The 17205-nt window shown below is 38.0% G+C and overlaps 2 protein-coding genes across 7 annotated transcripts in view; both read left to right on the top strand.

The window, feature by feature from the left end:
• Positions 1-9238, top strand: part of LOC149005385 (uncharacterized) — a 29082-nt gene extending 19844 nt beyond the window's left edge. The window contains exons 6-9 of one of the 2 annotated variants that reach the window (XM_089169552.1): positions 6597-6716; positions 6818-6901; positions 7148-7219; positions 7901-9238. In XM_089169552.1, the coding sequence (XP_089025678.1) occupies positions 6597-6716; positions 6818-6901; positions 7148-7219; positions 7901-8170 (546 nt within the window). In that variant the 3' untranslated portion in view covers positions 8171-9238. The remainder of the gene's footprint in view (positions 1-6596; positions 6717-6817; positions 6902-7147; positions 7220-7900) is intronic. The other variant, XM_089169553.1, reaches the window with a different exon arrangement.
• A 959-nt stretch (positions 9239-10197) lies between these two features.
• Positions 10198-16851, top strand: LOC149005384 (putative disease resistance protein RGA3). 5 transcript variants are annotated; one of them, XM_089168891.1, is made up of 5 exons: positions 10277-10669; positions 10808-13892; positions 14012-15610; positions 16108-16161; positions 16273-16851. In XM_089168891.1, exons 1-2 carry the CDS (start codon positions 10340-10342, stop codon positions 13544-13546), a joined length of 3069 nt encoding a protein of 1022 aa, XP_089025017.1. In that variant the 5' UTR covers positions 10277-10339; the 3' UTR covers positions 13547-13892; positions 14012-15610; positions 16108-16161; positions 16273-16851. The 5 variants fall into 5 exon arrangements, 4 of the variants coding, with proteins under 4 accessions (XP_089025019.1, XP_089025017.1, XP_089025015.1 ...); XM_089168893.1 differs by having other exon boundaries at positions 10198-13892; XM_089168889.1 differs by having other exon boundaries at positions 10277-13710.
• The last annotated feature ends 354 nt before the right edge of the window (positions 16852-17205 follow it).

Genomic DNA, 17205 nt, shown 5'->3' with positions numbered 1-17205 from the left:
TGATGAGGAACCCAATAAAATAATATGGATCTCTAAATTTCCCCCATTTCTGCTGGTCCTGGGCGGCCATAATTTTCTTCCCTGAAAGTATATTTGATAGATTAGATCTAGGCTGCCCATCCTTGCCCATCCTTGTACTATCTCCTTTTAATGATTAGATATCACTACATGTTCCACTCCCTAATAATATAAAATTCAAAAGATAATGCCAGCAGAAATGTATTTTGGTCAGTTGGCTAATGAGCTACTCTATCCACTATTAGCAATACATATATAGGTCACTGCTAAATCTGGTTATTTCTGTCTAGTCAAATGCTCCAAATTACATCCATTGGGTTTTACTCTTTACAATAGAGGAAATAGAATTCCAGAAACATGCTAAGTCTATGATGTTCCATGTCCTCTGCAAAATTAAAATTAACAGGCAAATGATCTAGCCTATTCTCTGCAAAATTGAAATAGATATTCAAGTGATCTGGCCTGTAAACATTGTCTTTTTTTTATTTTTGTATTCTTCTCTTTCTTCTTCTAGGTTTTGCTTCTGCCAGTTTTGGCTGGCAGCTTTGGTAGCAGACTGCTGCTGTAATTGAGTGATTCATCGTGCTGCTGCTTTTACTTTGTGACTCAGTGTGCTCTGCTGTAATTCAAGTTATGTAATTTGTGATTATATGACTGCAAGTCTTTGATTGTATGAGTGCAATTTTGTGATCATGTGAGCGTAGTTATGTAATAATTACTCCTTTCTTCTTCTTCTTCTTTTCTTTTCTTTTCTTTCTTTCTTTCTTCTTCTTCTTCTTGTTCTTCTTCTTTTTTTTTTCCCCCCACTTTCGAGGAGTGGTCCGGTCTTTTACAAAACCTTGTCTCACCATTTTGAGATAGGCACTTCATGACTGAGTTCTTTGGCCCCTCTCATCTCTTATATACAGGGACTTACTCACTTTTTGCCCTTTAGAAGAGTCTTGGGAGGCCTTTACCCAACCGTTAATAGTCACAGCCACTTCATCTCAATTTGGTGATAGGACTCTTTAACTCTACTTATGCTTCATACTCATGTTATGATTATATGACAGTGTGAGATTCAACGGCTGTTTCACGGAATCGTAAACATATCATATAATCCTAATACTTTTTGGGATTATATTATTGTTTGCTTTCGCAAAGAACATCACCTCCTCACACAGCTATGCAAGGCATCACTGACTGTTTCACGGGCCATGCTACAGAGGGGTTTTGTTCTGAGCTACTCATCAAGGATTATTTTATAACACTGGCCGTCACCAACAACAGAGGCACGACTGTAGGCATGGTTTATGGTTATCCAGTTCCGAAGAAAAAAGAAAAATATGAAGAAATTCATATTTGATATCTTACTCCAGGCCCATCCCTAGGGTTTAAAGAAAGGAATACCGGAATCCCTTACTCTAGAATCAAAATAAGGAGGTGTAGGCTTATCAGAGAAAGAATTACAACCGGTCAAATCAGGTGGAGAAATGTGACACATTACCACTTCAATCCCTTACTCTAGAACCAAATTATATTGTTCCCCTTGAGGTATTTTCTTTTGATATTCCTATTACTATTAGAAAATGAGTTAGATCTTGTACTCAATATCCCATAGCTAAATATGTTTCTTATGACTCTTTGTCTAACTCTTACTGTGTTTTTTTTTTAATATCCTCTCTATCATCTATTCATGTTCCTAAAAGTTGGCAGGAAGCCTATGTTGATAAGAGATGGAAGACAGCTATGTTAGAGGAAATGTAGGCAATGGAGAAAAATGATACTTAGGAGCTGGTTACACTTCCTCCATGAAAAAAACTTGTGGGCTGCAAATGCGTGTTTATGGTTAAACAAAATATGAATGGATCGGTCAGCAGGTTGAAGGCTAGACTATTCGCAAAGGGGTTTACCCAAATCTATAAGATTGATTATCAGAAGACTTTTGCCCCTGTTACGAAACTGAACACCGTCAAAGTTCATTTGTCTGTAGCTGTGAACAAAGACTAGAACTTGTACCAACTAGACGTAAATAATGCCTTTTTACATGGGGAGTAGGAAGAAGTCTGTATGAAAATCCCACATGGTCTCTTTGATGATAATACTGTAAAGAAATTTTGTCGGTTGAGGAGGTCAATTTATGGGTTAAAATAGTCTATTAGATGTTGGTTTAGACGCCTCCAGAAGGCATTGACCTCTATTGGGTACAAGCAAAGCAATGCTGATCATAAACTGTTTGTTAAGAAGTTAAATACCAATATCACTCTTCTTATTGTTTATGTGGATGCTATTGTCTTCATAGGGATTGATGTAAGAAAATTCAAAGGTTGAAGGACTTTCTTGGCAGAGAGTTGGAGATTAAAGATTTAAGGAAGTTACAATACTTCCTAGGGATTGAGGTGGCTCGATCAAAGAAGGGTATATACCTATCTCAAAGGATGTATATCCTAGATTTATTATCAGAAGTGGGAATGTTGAGGTGTAAAGCAGTTGATATTCCTATTGAGGCTAGAGCTAAATGTAAGGAAAAAGAGGGAGAACCAGTTGACAAAGGAAGATATCAAAGGCTGGTAGGGAAGCTTATTAATTTGTCCCACACTAGGCCAGACATTGTTTATACGTGGGGATAGTGAGCCAGTTCATGCATAATCCATTTTTGGCTTATATGTAGGTTGTTACTTGAATATTGCATATTTGAAGGGAACTCCTAGAAAAGGAATACTTTTGTCACCAAGCATACACTAATGCAGACTGAGCTAGATCTCTTGATAGGAAGTCAATTTCAAGTTACTGTACCTTTATTGGAGGTAATCTAGTTACTTGGAGGAGTAAGAAACAAAATGTTGTAGCTTTATCTAGTACCGACACTGAATATAGAGTTATGGTTCGTGGAGTTTGTGAGCTACTATGGTTGAAAGGCCTGTTAGAAGATATTGGGGTCCAAGTTCCAAACCTTATGATGTTATATTGTGACAACAAGGCTGCAATTAGTATTACCAGTAATCCAGTTCAACATGGTCAAACTAAGCACATTGAAATTGACGGGTTTTTTGTCAAAGGAAAACTGGAACAAGGGCTCATTTGTATGCCTTTTGTGAGGTTTGAAGACCAAGTGATAGATATTTTCACTGAGGGTTTGAAGGAAGAGATTTCCTTCCTATTGTCGGCAAGTTGGGTATGATTAATATCTATGCCTCAACTTTAGGGGGAGTGTTGGTTGAGTTCTAATAGGAGTTCAACTCTATTAGAGTTTTTGTTCATGTAATTTTTATTTCTTGTTACCCAAGTAAGGGTATTTATGTAATAGTGTTCTTTCCACGTTATTATAAATAGAGGGCTTGAGATCACACTGATCTATTCAAGCCATTCAAGCACAATTGTTTCTCAACAAAAACGAAGCAACAAAACACTGAACAGGGGAGAACGATCACCGATAAGAGAGGAATTCAAGCTTACAGTTAATTCCAAGCAACGATGAATCGATTGAAGCTAATAAATTGGTCTCTTTAATAGCACTATTAACAATAACAGAGTTTGCTTAAAACAGAAACAGAGTTATTAAAAAAAAAAAGTTTGCTAGAGACATACCGTCACCTGAGAAGACGGTGAACAAACACCCAGAAGTTGCTGGTTTTTACTGCAAATCGATTATTGATTTTGTTAAGATTGTTAACCTTAACAAAATCATAGATTGATGAAAGGGAAAAAAAAGTGGAAAAGAAGTTGAGATTCAAAGAATAACATTGTCAAGATTTGCGGATTCTCTTGAGATGAATAGATGATTCAAAGAACCGTTGGAGTGCTGCTGCAACTTGAGTTAGTTCACTTTGGTGCTTCAACTCGAATTATGGAGGTTTTAACTTTGTACTCAATTTTTTAGAAAAAAAGGGGAAAAGAAGAAGAAAGAAGTCGCCGTCGATAGGTGATAGGGTCTTGCTGCAACTCTCACCTTCTCCGTCATCGTCAATAGTGTTGGGTTTGGGTGTCTTGTATTCAGTGGGTCCATGTAATTATGGTTTTGGTTGTATTTGTAATTGAAACAGGGTTTGGGTCAATTACTAATACTAGGGTAAAATTATAATTACATTGGGATTAGGGTTTTAGGTTTCCCTATAAATAGTCTCTGTGGGATAACCTATATGTATCAGTCCTTATAGGGGATTGGGGAATCAATCCCTGTAGGGGGGGTTGGGGAATCATTCCCTGTAGGGGATTGGGAAACCCATCCTGAGGATAAAGATTGGGGGGGGGGAAGCAAAGGGTAGCACTTTGTGGGTGTGACAGTGGTGTGAGGTTTCTTGGAAATAGTTAAACTCTTTTTCTTTCTGGTGGACGTAGGCAGGGTTTTGCCGAACCACGTTAAATTCCCCTTGTGTGCTTTGCTTGTATCTTCTCTGTTTGTGGTTGTGCATCCATTATCTCTAACAAGTGGTATCAGAGCGAGGTTTGATGGATCATCACCAGAGGTGTGTGAAGATCCAGAAAGGAGAGGACAGGTGCCAGGAGAATGAAGAAGGCTTCGACGGATTGATCGAAGGTACGATTCTAGATGTAGAATCGTGAAATTTTTTTTGTCTTTTTATTTCTTATGATTTGAGTGGATTGGCTCAAGGAGAGGATTGAAAAAAAAAAAAAGGGAGAAGGTAGCGGTCGGATTTTGGATCGCTTGGAACATGCAACAGTGTTCGGTGAAGTTGTTTTTGAGCTTTTTTCTGAATGGTTTTAATGTAATGATTACATTGGTTGAAAAAAAAAAGTTGAAAAAAAAGTTGTGAGTGGAGAATGTGGAGGAAGAACCGTAAAGGGAGAAAAAAAAATTCGGTGGTGGTGAAAAAGATGGAAAAAAAATGTTTTTTTGGGTTTTTTGTATTATCGGATCGTACCGTAAAGTTGTTTCCATAGGATTTTGTGTGAATGTTTTTTGTACGGAGTTAAGTATTCCTAAGGTTTTTTTGCATTTCAGACTCAGTGGAAGTGACGGATCGAGGAGATTTCGCTCCATTGGTATTGATTTTGTGAGTTCGCATGGAAATCAATGGTGAGGTTCTTTCAGTTGATTGATGGGTACAAAAGCCACAGATCAGGTAAATTGTACAGGCTTGCAAGTAGTGTTGAAACAGGTGGAGCTCCAGTTGACACTTTGGCAAGGGGTACAGGTAGACAGAATTTGCAGGTTGTTTAGGCGCAAAACAAGGGCAAATCTGGAAAGAAGCGAGTGACTTTCACTTTGGATTTGGTGAGTGGCAGTGATCTCTCGGAGCCGGCTGTGACAAAAGAGATGGAGCCATGTCACGTCGTATAGCGGTGATGAGCTATACGGGACAACCCAGGTGGGGGGTGTGCGCCATGCTAGTTTAGTGATGGCGGTAACAAAAGCATCCCTGGAGGGGATGTGGACCATGCAGTAAGGTGTGGTGGATACACAGAGACGGGTGATTGCAGAGAGACATCATCAACGGTTTTCTTTAAGGTGGTTTGTAGAATTCAAGCCAAGGTGGAGATTGTTGGGTTTGGGTGTCTTGTATTATGTGGGTCCATGTAATTATGGTTTTGATTGTATTTGTAATTGAAACAGGGTTTGGTAAAATTATAATTACATTGGGATTAGGGTTTTAGGTTTCCCTATAAATAGTCTCTGTGGGATAACCTATATGTATCAATCCCTGTAGGGGATTGGGAAACACATCCTGAGGATAAGGATGGGGGCAAGCAAGGGGTAGCACTTTGTGGGTGTGAGAGTGGATCTCTGCAAGTCTTGCAGTTTTCGCCTGAGTTTTAGGGCTTTAGGAGTAACGAGTTACGACTCGAGATTAGAGTCTTTGGGCTTTAGATTCGAGTCATTCAATCGTCTTTTTCTTTTTGTTTTGGTTTTTATTTATTTATTTATTTTTTTAAAGTGGTTAATGTAATAATTTGATCCCATGTAACAACAGTATAAGTATGCATATTACTTTCAACCAGTAGTTAATTTCCAATCGGAATCTAATTGCCAATTGATTCTTTGCCTTCGATTTGGCATAATTGATTTGGTTTTTTTTAAAAAATCAAAAAGTTGGTTGCCTTGGGGTCCAAGGCGCTCGAGGCGACCGCCTTATGGGATTATAATGAGGCAACAGTAGCCTTATCCCCCTCCGAGGGTGCCCAGACGCCTAGCAACACCTTAACAACTATGAATAGCTTGATAGCATACTTGTGTAGTTGTTATGGATATTGAACCTCTATTAACGTTATTGTACTATTATGGACAGTGATGGCCAGTCGAGGCATAGTTGACCATGGTGTATCGTGGGGATACATGAGTTGTCCTTGTTTAGCTGATCATAAGCTAGTTTACTTTCAGTTGTTTGATTTGTTACTTTCCTTTATCTTGTAATCAACTTCAGGAAGATATTCTTTCTTAAGATTTGTTTCTATCAACATAAAAAGCATTCGCGGGGCGGGGGGGGGGGGGGGAGGCTGCAACTAAGCTGCGCCTCTCGTAGCATTTTCTCCCAATTTCACCTTCTTCTTCATTCACTTTCTCCTCTTCACTTTATCTCTGGTGTTTTATTGCCTACGTTCACAAACACAATGAAACAGTTTTGTTACTTTCTTACAAGTGGCAGGATGGTACGGAATATTGCTCTGAAGAGTCTAGGCGTATACCGTGCACAAAGTGTGGCAATGCGCATATATGGATATGCACCAATAGGACTAAGGCCAATGCCAGGTGGTGTCAGGTGCGGTCACTTTTGGATTTGTTAATATTTTATATTTCAAGTTGCAAACATATCTGGACCTGTGTTATTAATACAAAAAGTTAATATTGTATTTGCCTTAGGATTGCTGTCAATATCATCAAGCCAAGGACGGAGATGGGTGGGTTGAGTATGGATGTTCAATTTTCTTAGCAAGGCCTCAGAAGGTATATATTTTACCATTGAAGCTTGCTTGTATTTAATCATATCCTTGAGCAAATACCAACAGTGATTGGAAATTCTTTCGTTTGATTGCAAAGTCTGGAACTCAAACACCTCTTCCCTTTGCCATCTGGGCGGTGTTTCTGAGTCCAGTCATGCTGAATCCCTGCAACCCCCCCCCCCTCTCTTTAGGTTGCTGGATTAGTATGCTATGGTTTTTCTTGGTCTGACCAGTTTCATCTTTCTTCCAGGTCGAAATACCACGTGCCTTTGTTTGTGCAGAAAGTAAGATCTTTGACGTGTCAGAATGGGCCATTTGTCAGGTAGGGATATTTTTATTTGTTTTCAGATTCTCATGTGTTTAGCTTTGCCTCTAAGCTTTGAAGGTTCTCTCATTCCTGTTTCAATGAGTCTTTGCTGCATGATTTTCCTTATTCAGATACTGTGATGAGGTAGTGGTTCATTCCCTACCTACAGTGAAGGGGAAAGCTGGAGAAAAATATTTACTTTATATTGTTATATTATAGCAGTTTTACTGAAAATTAGTGGTATCACTTGCATAAGCTTATATATTTACAAGACCATTGGCTTTCAAGTTCTCTCTTATCTTAGTAATGGAAATGTGTAATCAATTTAAGTAACATCTAGTTTCTGGAATTTCAAATCTGAACGATTTTGGTTTGTTGGAAATGGTTATTAAGTATTTACAGTGATGAAAAAAAAAAATCTTCTGCGAGTCATACAAGGTGCTTAGTGTGTGTAATATACTAATATGACACAATGTGTTTAATACCATTTATCCTGTCTACAAACTTATATTTGATAACAACAATGTTATTGTGGGTTTATTTGGGACCTTACATGCTTCTTTGTCATCGATTCTTCACAACTAATGGTCCTGTACTCAACTCTTGCAATATTCCCAAGTAGTGAACTTTGTTATGCCTCAAGCCTTATTCTCTTTGTTTCTTCTGCCCCGCTTTCATCTTGTGTTTTTCTTGTAGGGAATGGTATGTAGGCCCAATACCCATTGTCCAAGCTTCCATGTAAACATGGTTGGGTCGGAGAAGGCAACACAAAGATCCAACTCAAGCAGATTTCCTTGGGATTTGGATGCTGAGATGATGGAAGATGATGACGAAGAGTTTGAGATATGGCTTCAGCAGGCCTTGGCATCAGGCCTGTTCTCAGAATCTCCCAGACGCAGAAAGAGCTGGAGCCCTTTTAAATTACATCCAAAGAAAGGGAAGAAGCATTGGCGGAGATCTACATGAATTGCTGTACAAAATAGTACTCAGATAGGTCTGCTAAGCAGTCCAATTGATCTTATGTCTCATCTGTCTCCCCAAAGGACAAAGAAAGATGGGAGCGATGAACGATGGGTTCAATATTGGGATTACATACGAAGAAAATACATACAAGCATCCTTTGCAACCTCTTGTCTGTGGTGTTGTAAAGTCAGCCATGAAGGGTGGAGAACCCAAAGGTCACCAAATGAAAATTTTATCCGCAACTCTTCTTGTGCTGATGCTGCAGTCATGAAGTCAGATCACTGAGCATCACCTAAAACAGAGGGAAATAGTGAAACTGGCCTGTCCTTGTAAATTGATCTGGGTGCCATCCATTTTTGTTAGGTCTCTGTTGTAAAAATAATTAGCAATCCATATACGTTACAAATGATGCTTCTTTCATTTTCTGTATCAACCAGTTGTGTACATTTGACATAGCATTACACAGTTACTAGGTTGACGGAAGAATTATAAAAAAGGGTGTACAGTTATAGCATGTCGGAGTCTCCTGCAAGTCTGATCGTCAGTTTTATTTACTTTTATTCTGTTTCCTGTAACACATGAAGTGTTAAATGAAGATTCTAAGTGAATGTAAATTATATGGGGTTCATAATCTCCCATATCATCAAGCGCTGAACGGCTGAAGATCTTTTTTCGGTAAGCATAAGATAGGTGCTTCGTTATGAAGCACCAACTATTTTTGGACATAAGAATTGAGGTTGGCATCACTCTGGTATAAAACTCAGTTTCTGCTATATACCAACACTAACATGAGACTTATAATTGTCTGCCTTTAAGTAAGGAAGATTGTTGAAATGGTTTCCCCTGATCACTTCCTAATGATATAAGGAAGTTTTATGTTTTTATGTTCTCTAGTGCCATTATTCTCTGGGTTTTCTTTTACGGTGCTATTCAGTTTTGAGTATCTCAAGATATCATTGCTCTATCTGGAGCCTGGAGGTATATAAGCCTGATCACACAACTGATCCTTCGTATGATTTTTCTTGACTATGCTGTTAGCTTTGACCTTCTTGATACTGAAGTCCCAATAGATCAAGGTCTTTTAACTAGATCATCCGAAGTAGGTATACGACTGGCACAAAATAACTCAAATATTACTGGCCTAGAAACATACTAAGATAAGAGCATGCATAATTTGACTGTCAACTCAACAAAAGAGAAGAAAAAAAAGGTTGTGAGACCATTTGATGGTCTAGGGTCTCAAGTTCACTTCCATACAGTTTTTACAACTTTTTTAAGCTCAGAATTTTTTTGGTTTAGAAGCCAAAAAAAACCTAGTAAATTCCAACTGATATTTAACGCGCATAATTAACTATTTCATTTTTTTTTTCGGTGTATTAAGTAATTACTCCATTTTTTTCTTTCTTGTGTAAATCAAGTAATTATACATTAACAATTGTTAACAGGCTCAACTCCCCATCCCCTAGAACCATTTCTAACATTGTTTTATCTCGTTAATAATCCGCACCAAGAACTGGATTTGATCACATTGGTTTAAAGAAACAATTATAAGACTTTGACACCTTTGATATTGGTTCTGAATCTACTGCTACAGATCAGTGCTAAATACGACGGATCGCCACAATTGAACAGGATAGAAAGTCATACCGGTTTGATGAATTAGGAAAAGACAGAGGAAAGCTTAGATCAATGATGGGCAATACAGGAACTTAAGAACTTTGACTGAGAAGCCATGTTCGAATCGTCAACAACTGTGTTGAGTTTTGATCAATAATGGCACCGTTTCATGACCACTTCTTCTTACTCGTCTTCTTCTTGACTATTCTGTGATTTTGTTTCTTCCCTTCAATATTAAAAACCCCTTCCAATGATTTACCAAAAAACAAAAACGAAAACCCTTTCCAATTTCAAACTTAATAAAAGTAATTTCATAATTTTTGGTATTAGGGGATTAGCTCTGATGGAAACAGACATGAAGATGGGCGGGACCAGTGGGTTGATGGAGGACACACGTCTGTTTATCATTCGGGTGTGGAAATTTCAACTTTTTGGTCGGTGTCAAGGTCGTCGAATCACTCCAAAATAAAGAACTTTGAGATTCATGTTTACTTCATTTTTTTTTTCTGTTCTTCTATTGAAGATAGTGGAAGAATTCAAGAAGTTCAAGAAGGAATGGCAAATAGGGTCAAAAGAACTGATATCATTGTCTCTCCTATGGTTCTGGCAATTCTGAATAAATTAGAAGACCCTTTGCTGATACGGGACTTCGGATCAATTTGGTGTGTGGAGAGAGAGTTGAGAAAGCTAAATTGCACCATGGAGAGAATCAAAACAATTCTTGAATTGTTGGAGAAAAATCAAAGCAAAGATGAGCTCGTGAAACACTACCTCGAAGATCTTAGAAGTAAGGCTTACTACATTGATGATGTGCTTGATGAGTTTCTCACAGAGATAAGGAAGCTACGAGATAACAGAATCCAAAGCAAAAACAAGATTAATCAGGTGCCCTCTTACCTTTCCTTTTCTTTAAATGAGAATCATATGCTAGGTCGGAAAGATATTGGTCCTTTCATAACTGAAATTAGTGAAGATTTAATTGCGATTGAAGAGAAACTTGAAAAACATTACTTTCATGTACAGACTGAATTGAGACAGCATGAAATGTTCACTAGAATGCAACCTTTACCCTCCAGAAACATGAGCCATGTGGTTGGTTCCATAGTTAATCAAGATTGCGTGTTTGGAAGAGAAGCTGATTTACGCGATGTATCGGACACATTGTTGTCTGATAAGTATGACGGAAAGAGTAATTTTTCTGTGGTTTCCATTGTTGCTATGGGGGGAATGGGCAAGACAACACTTGCTCAGCTTCTATACAATCACAATGGTGTAGTACATCATTTTGAAGTTAGAGTGTGGATCTCTGTTTCTGACCAGTTTGATGTTGTCAGACTAAGTGAGGAAATCCTTACTTCAGTAGCTTGGCGATCATTCTCTCATTTTGAGCAGATAGACCCACTTCAGCATGACCTTGAAGATGCCCTAAGAGGGAAGAGAGTTCTAATTGTGCTGGACAATGTCTGGAATGAGAAGCATGCTGATTGGGAGAAGCTGTTCTTTCCTTTTAGTGCTGCAAGTAAAGGAAGTAGAATTTTAGTAACCACTAGGAGTGATAAAGTTTCGTTTGCCTCGAGTGCGGTTGCCACTCATCATCTGAGATCTTTATCTGATGAAGATGCCAGGTCATTGTTCAAAGATCGTGCTTTTAGTGACCCAAATATGAATGCAAACTCAAGCTTGGAAGCCATTAGCAATGAAATTTTGAAAAAGTGTGATGGGTTGCCCTTGGCAATTAATATGCTTGCAAGGCTTCTTCAAGGCAAAGAAGACGAGGATCAATGGCAATTTTTGTTGGAAAGTGAGATGTGGGACATCGTAAATGATGATATTTTGCTAGCTCTAAGTTTGAGTTATCACCACCTCCCACCACATCTAAAACAATGTTTTACATACTGTTCTTTATTTCCAAAAGACTCCGAATTTACAAAGGAAACTTTAGTTTCACTCTGGGTTGCAGGAGGCTTTGTCCAGACTAAACAATTAGATAAGATGGAAGACATTGGACGCCAATATTTTGAGGATTTGATGCATAGATCTTTCTTCCGCTCAAGGTCAGGTGATGGATATATGATGCATAATCTCATGCATGATTTAGCATGCTTAGTTTCAGCTGGAGTGTATTTCAGACCGGACGACAATGTTGCTTATCACATCAATGAAAATGTTAGGCATATGTTTTTGGCCAATGTTGACCTTGATCTAGTGGAAAATAGATCTTATAGATTCAGGAATTTATCCTCATTTCTATTTATAAGTGAAAGAGCAAACTTGCAAGGAAATTTGATACTTAATATATTGATTGCAGAGTTCAAATGTTTACGTGTTTTGGTTCTTGATGCTTTTTGGATCGACTCTTTGCCCTACACCATTGGCAGCCTGAAGCATCTAAGATTCTTTCGTATCAGCAGTGATACAATAGAAAAGTTACCTGATTCAATATGTACACTCCACAATTTGCAGGTATTGGATATAGTTAATTGCAGAAATCTTACTGAGTTACCTGAAGACATATCCAACCTAGTCAATCTCCACCGCCTACGGATGGAGGACAAATGGTGGGATGTTGAAAGGAGGCCAAAAAGAATGGGAAAATTGAAATTTCTTAAAGAGATCCCCTTTTTCCATGTAGGCCTAGAAGTAGGCCATGGTGTAAGTGAACTAAATGAATTGGTGAATCTTGAAGGAACCCTTGCCATAGAAAGTCTGGAGTTTCTAATAGATGTCAAAGAAGCCAATGATGCTTCTCTAAAGAACAAGCAGAAAATCAACAAGTTATGGCTGGAATGGGGTTGTTCTAGGAGGGAGAAACCATATAATTTATGTTTTAATGAATGGAAGCATCCATGTTACAGATCTTGGGAAGATGTACTTTCTCACTCTGAGCACTGGGAAGGTGTACTCGAGTCACTAGAACCTCACAGAGGGTTGAAGGTTCTTGAAATTATAGACTTCCCTGGTTTATGCTATCCAACTTGGCTGACAACAAATATAATTAGATACAACAAACTAGTCACAGTGAAACTTTATAGAGTTGAGGGTAAGTCACTTCCACCTTTAGGACAGCTGCCTTGTTTAGAAACACTCAAGATATCATGCTCGAGGAAAAATAAAACCAAACAACTGAATGTTGAGTTCTATGGTGGCACTGATGGTATGAAGGGGTTTCAAAAGCTGAAATACTTGACATTTAGTGATATGCATAGTCTAGAGGACTGGTGTGAAGCAGAAGATGGTGAATTCCCTTGCCTCCAAAGTTTTCATATCAGTGGTTGCCCCAGGCTGAGGAGACTACCTCGACTTCTCCCTAGTGCTGAAGGGTTGAATTTTGATATCACATCTTGCCATAGTTTAACATCATTGGACTGTGGACTAAATACATCTCTTAAAGAATTGCAGATTAGCAATTGTGATAGTATTAGATCATTGGCTGAAGATCTGTACAGATTTAGCTCATTGCAGAGAATCAGTATTTCACATTGTTCTCAACTGGAGGTGGTGTTCCCAGATGAATGCCTAATTTTATCCATACTTGAAGATTTAAAGATCTCTTATTGTGAAATGCTTAAACCACTGCCAAAGGGGTTGTGCAAAAGTACCTCACTGAAAACATTTGAGATTGACCATTGTCCACAACTCTCACTGTTGCTTTCTGATGCTGAAGTAGAATATCCACCCTCAGGACTTGAATCTTTCCACCTGCTAGGACTTGATGAGTTGAGGTCCTTTCCGAGGTTGTCCATGGATAATCGCCGACAGTAAATAAAACTCATGCCTTTACCAAAAGTGGGGCTCCGTCACCTGCCTTTGACCTATTCTAATGACATGGTGCAATGCTGAACTGACTAAAAGATGCCAGCAAGAAGGAAAAGCTTGCCCAATCACTTATTTCAGATGTGCGGTTTCATAGCCTATACTGTGGTTGGGTAAGTATTCCAACATTCTCAAGGTCATCAATATTTTCAATTTTATCCTCTCTTTTTCCTTTGTCTTTTGTGGCTTTATATTCTGCCATAGTGAACTTGGATCTGCATATGTCATCAGAAAATAACCCTAGAAGGGAATCACTGCCTGTGTTTGAGGGTCTGCTTTCTCAAGAAATACCCTTGTAATATTATTCACCTTTTTGGTCTTACCTCTTTATATATTTTTAATTCTTTTTTAATTTTATCATTTACTTCTTTCTGCACCTTAAAATCTAACCTTGTTAATTTTCTTTGACTGCAGCAGCATTTGGTGGAAGGTTGCCTACTGATTTCAGCTTTGCTCAAGAAGTTTCTGGTTTCAATAATTTTCTGACTACAGCAGCGTGTGGTGAAAGGCTGCTGATTTTAGCTTTGCTCAGGAGGTTTCTGATTTCAGTAATATCCCCAAGCATAGATCTTAGTTGGGCTCCTTGGATTTTGCTATAACTGGCCTTCAAATAGTTCTTGGCCTTTGTAGTTGGCTCTTTATATTTCCTCATATTTCCCTGAGAAAGAAGCATATTATGGTTTGTAGTTGACAAAATCCTTGGTTTCTAGACATCATGAAGTTTCAATCTCTTGGACCTCTCTTTCAAGTTATTGTGTCTTTGGTTGAAATGTGTTTGTCTTCTGCTATGAAATACCAACAAATGAGTTGGGATAAGGCTGAGTTGTTATTGTATGAAACAGCAAAAATTTTCTTTTCTTGCAGATATGTTTGTTTAGTTGGTGATGGATTTATGTACATTTCACTTTATTCAAGTTCAATTTTTATGTGTTCTGCAATCTGATGTGTGATGGTTGTGAACTTTCTTGACTTTGTATTATTACTTCTGGTTAATTTTGCATGTTCTAATAATTTACTAGATTTTAGTATGGACTCCATCACACTTCATTAGAGTCCATATCCTACCTCACAAAGAGAGAATTCCAGAAGACCTCTCTGGAAAGGGGAAAATATTTTTTTACGAAGTAGAAAGAATTCAGAAAACAGAGTCACTTTTATTCCCTCTGTGTATCTTTGTTGATGGGCCAGAAATTATTTAATAGAATAGATAGAGTTGAAAGAAATTTTAGACGGTGATAGTATGATCTACACATTAATCTCTCTTTGCGTTTTTCTTTCTATGATATGAATATTCAGGATTGCTTTTTAAGATTGAAACCATGTGATACTTTATTCTTAGCCTCTGTTTGACATACTATACTGATTTATGCAGGATCTTATTATCTCTTCTTGTAACAGTTGTGTTGGGTTTATAGTACATTTTTTTCATATGTATTGATTTCTTGTCATCTGAGAATTCCACAGAGGCTGATATATTCAGATATCCAAGGGTTTGATCATATCCATTGTCTTAATTGTCAAATCAAGGAGATTTGGTGCAGTAAGCAAGATGTCATTAATTGACACAGACTGGCCCATTCATCTGGTTTCTGATTTTTTGAACATTCTGAAAGCTACTGTGGATTCTGTGTCTAAAAGTTATTCCTCATTTAGATGTTTTGCTTTCTCTCTGCAACTCCAGAGGAGTATTGTGAATTTTGTTATTACAGTACACTCTTTGCATGATCTCTTTGTCGAATATAGCTTTTCTTTCATAAAAAGGAAAAACATACTTGAGTATTCAGGAGAATTTAAAGAAGATTCTAAGCAGATATCCTTAAGTTTGTCATGTATATTGACGAACAGTATTTGCACATTTGAGGAAAGAAGAGAATATTATGAAGGTATATCATTTTTCCATTTTTCGTTTACCATAAGCACTTATGCAGAAACCAAACTTTTAGCAGGTCAGTGTCTAGATGAAACCTGTGGAGAGTGCTGTTCCCACTGAACTCAGAATGTGAAAAGGCGAAGGTAATAGGCCTTCCTCTTTCTGTATCTTGATAAGTTGTTTTTAGTTCTTGCCTTTTTCTGATTTTAGGCACACTGGGCATGTTTGGTACTCCCATTAGATTCTCTTCTGTCGAAATTTTATGAGAAGAATTAGAGAAATCTTCTTACTAGCCTTCGCCTCTTAAAATCTGATTTAAAATTCGAGTGACTTATCAGTTAAGTACACTAATTACTTGTTTAAAGCTTGTAAGAACTTGAAGTGAAAACAAAGTACTCATTTCTTGGGCATCTAGTGTACCTTTTCCGATGACTTTTTGCCTCTCCTTGAATCTGATATTTGAATGGCTAGTCTCCCCACGTAGTGTTGAGATGCTACTTGATGCTTGGTTCCTTGGTGGTCAGCTTTCATTTAAAATTTGTTCAATTGGAGATGGTGATCATTGATCTTTTAATGCTTGTATAGCTGCTTATCTTATATTGCTTGGTTTACTCCTGCTGATGTGCAACTTATCTTGTAGGGAATGGATTCACAGAATTTGCACTAGATGTATTCTGGAACTTTTGTGCCAAAGGTAGTTCCTTTCTTTAATTTTTTACCACCCAAACTCATTTAAATTGTCATTCTATTCAAAGAGCACTTGCAGTCGACTCATTTTTAGCTTGGAATGTTGATCCGTCCTCAGTTTATCAGGCTAATAAGCTTCAGAATGACATCTATGGAAAATGCTTTCTCACTTCTAATCAAGACCTGATGGATCAATTTTGGAGGCAGAGAGATGTGATCACTCAATCTTGTAGAAGCCAAACCCAGATCGCTTCACAAAGGAGCTGAAACAAATCTTAAATGCTCAGGTTCTGTGCACATTGTGTCAAACATAGGCTACATATGAGTGAGAACATTTATTTTTACAAACAATAATTCAAAATAATTGTAAATTTCCTCAAGAACAGATAGAACAACATTGATTAACGGTGGAATAATCTAACCATCCCTTTGAACCACATTTTGTTTGCAAGAAGATGATGATCTCTGGCGATGAAAGAAGTAAATGAAAGCAGTTGCAACCATCAAGACTACACCACCAACACCACATACTAAGCTGGAAATCAATAACACTTTTCTCATTCGATCCCTCCTGCTATTTTCTCTTCCGAGTATCACCGGAGCTCCAGTATTCCTCCACCATGGTTTGCTTGAGTTCTTCGCCTGCGGTAGCTCCATTGCAGCTCCAAAGAATGACTTCATTTCCGGCGACTTCACACCTGTCAGATTGCTTTGGTGCACAAGTCCGTGATCAGATGGCCTGAGATAACGAGACTCTGCTGTGAACACCATCAATAACATAGCCATGGCTAATAAGGCAAAGACTGATGATGAGCGGATGAGATTTTCGCTTTCAGGTAACATGATTTTGCTTGATAATTTTTACTCTGGTGATCGTTTTTAGTCTTTGTAACCGATTTCAAGTCTCTTTCTCTGCTTTGCTTTGATCACTGAGGAAAGCAGAATTTTTTGTGTACCTTCAATATAGAATAGGACGAGAAAGCCAATAAAAATTGAACTGGGTCTCTCTGCTACATAAGAGATGTGATTCTCTGTCTGTAGAGCAGGTTTA

This window comes from Hakea prostrata, chromosome 9 (genome assembly GCF_041222555.1).
Source record: "Hakea prostrata isolate BN-2017 chromosome 9, UWA_Hpros_2, whole genome shotgun sequence".
Classification (NCBI taxonomy): domain Eukaryota; kingdom Viridiplantae; phylum Streptophyta; class Magnoliopsida; order Proteales; family Proteaceae; genus Hakea; species Hakea prostrata.
This window is presented reverse-complemented; position numbering and strand designations above follow the sequence as displayed.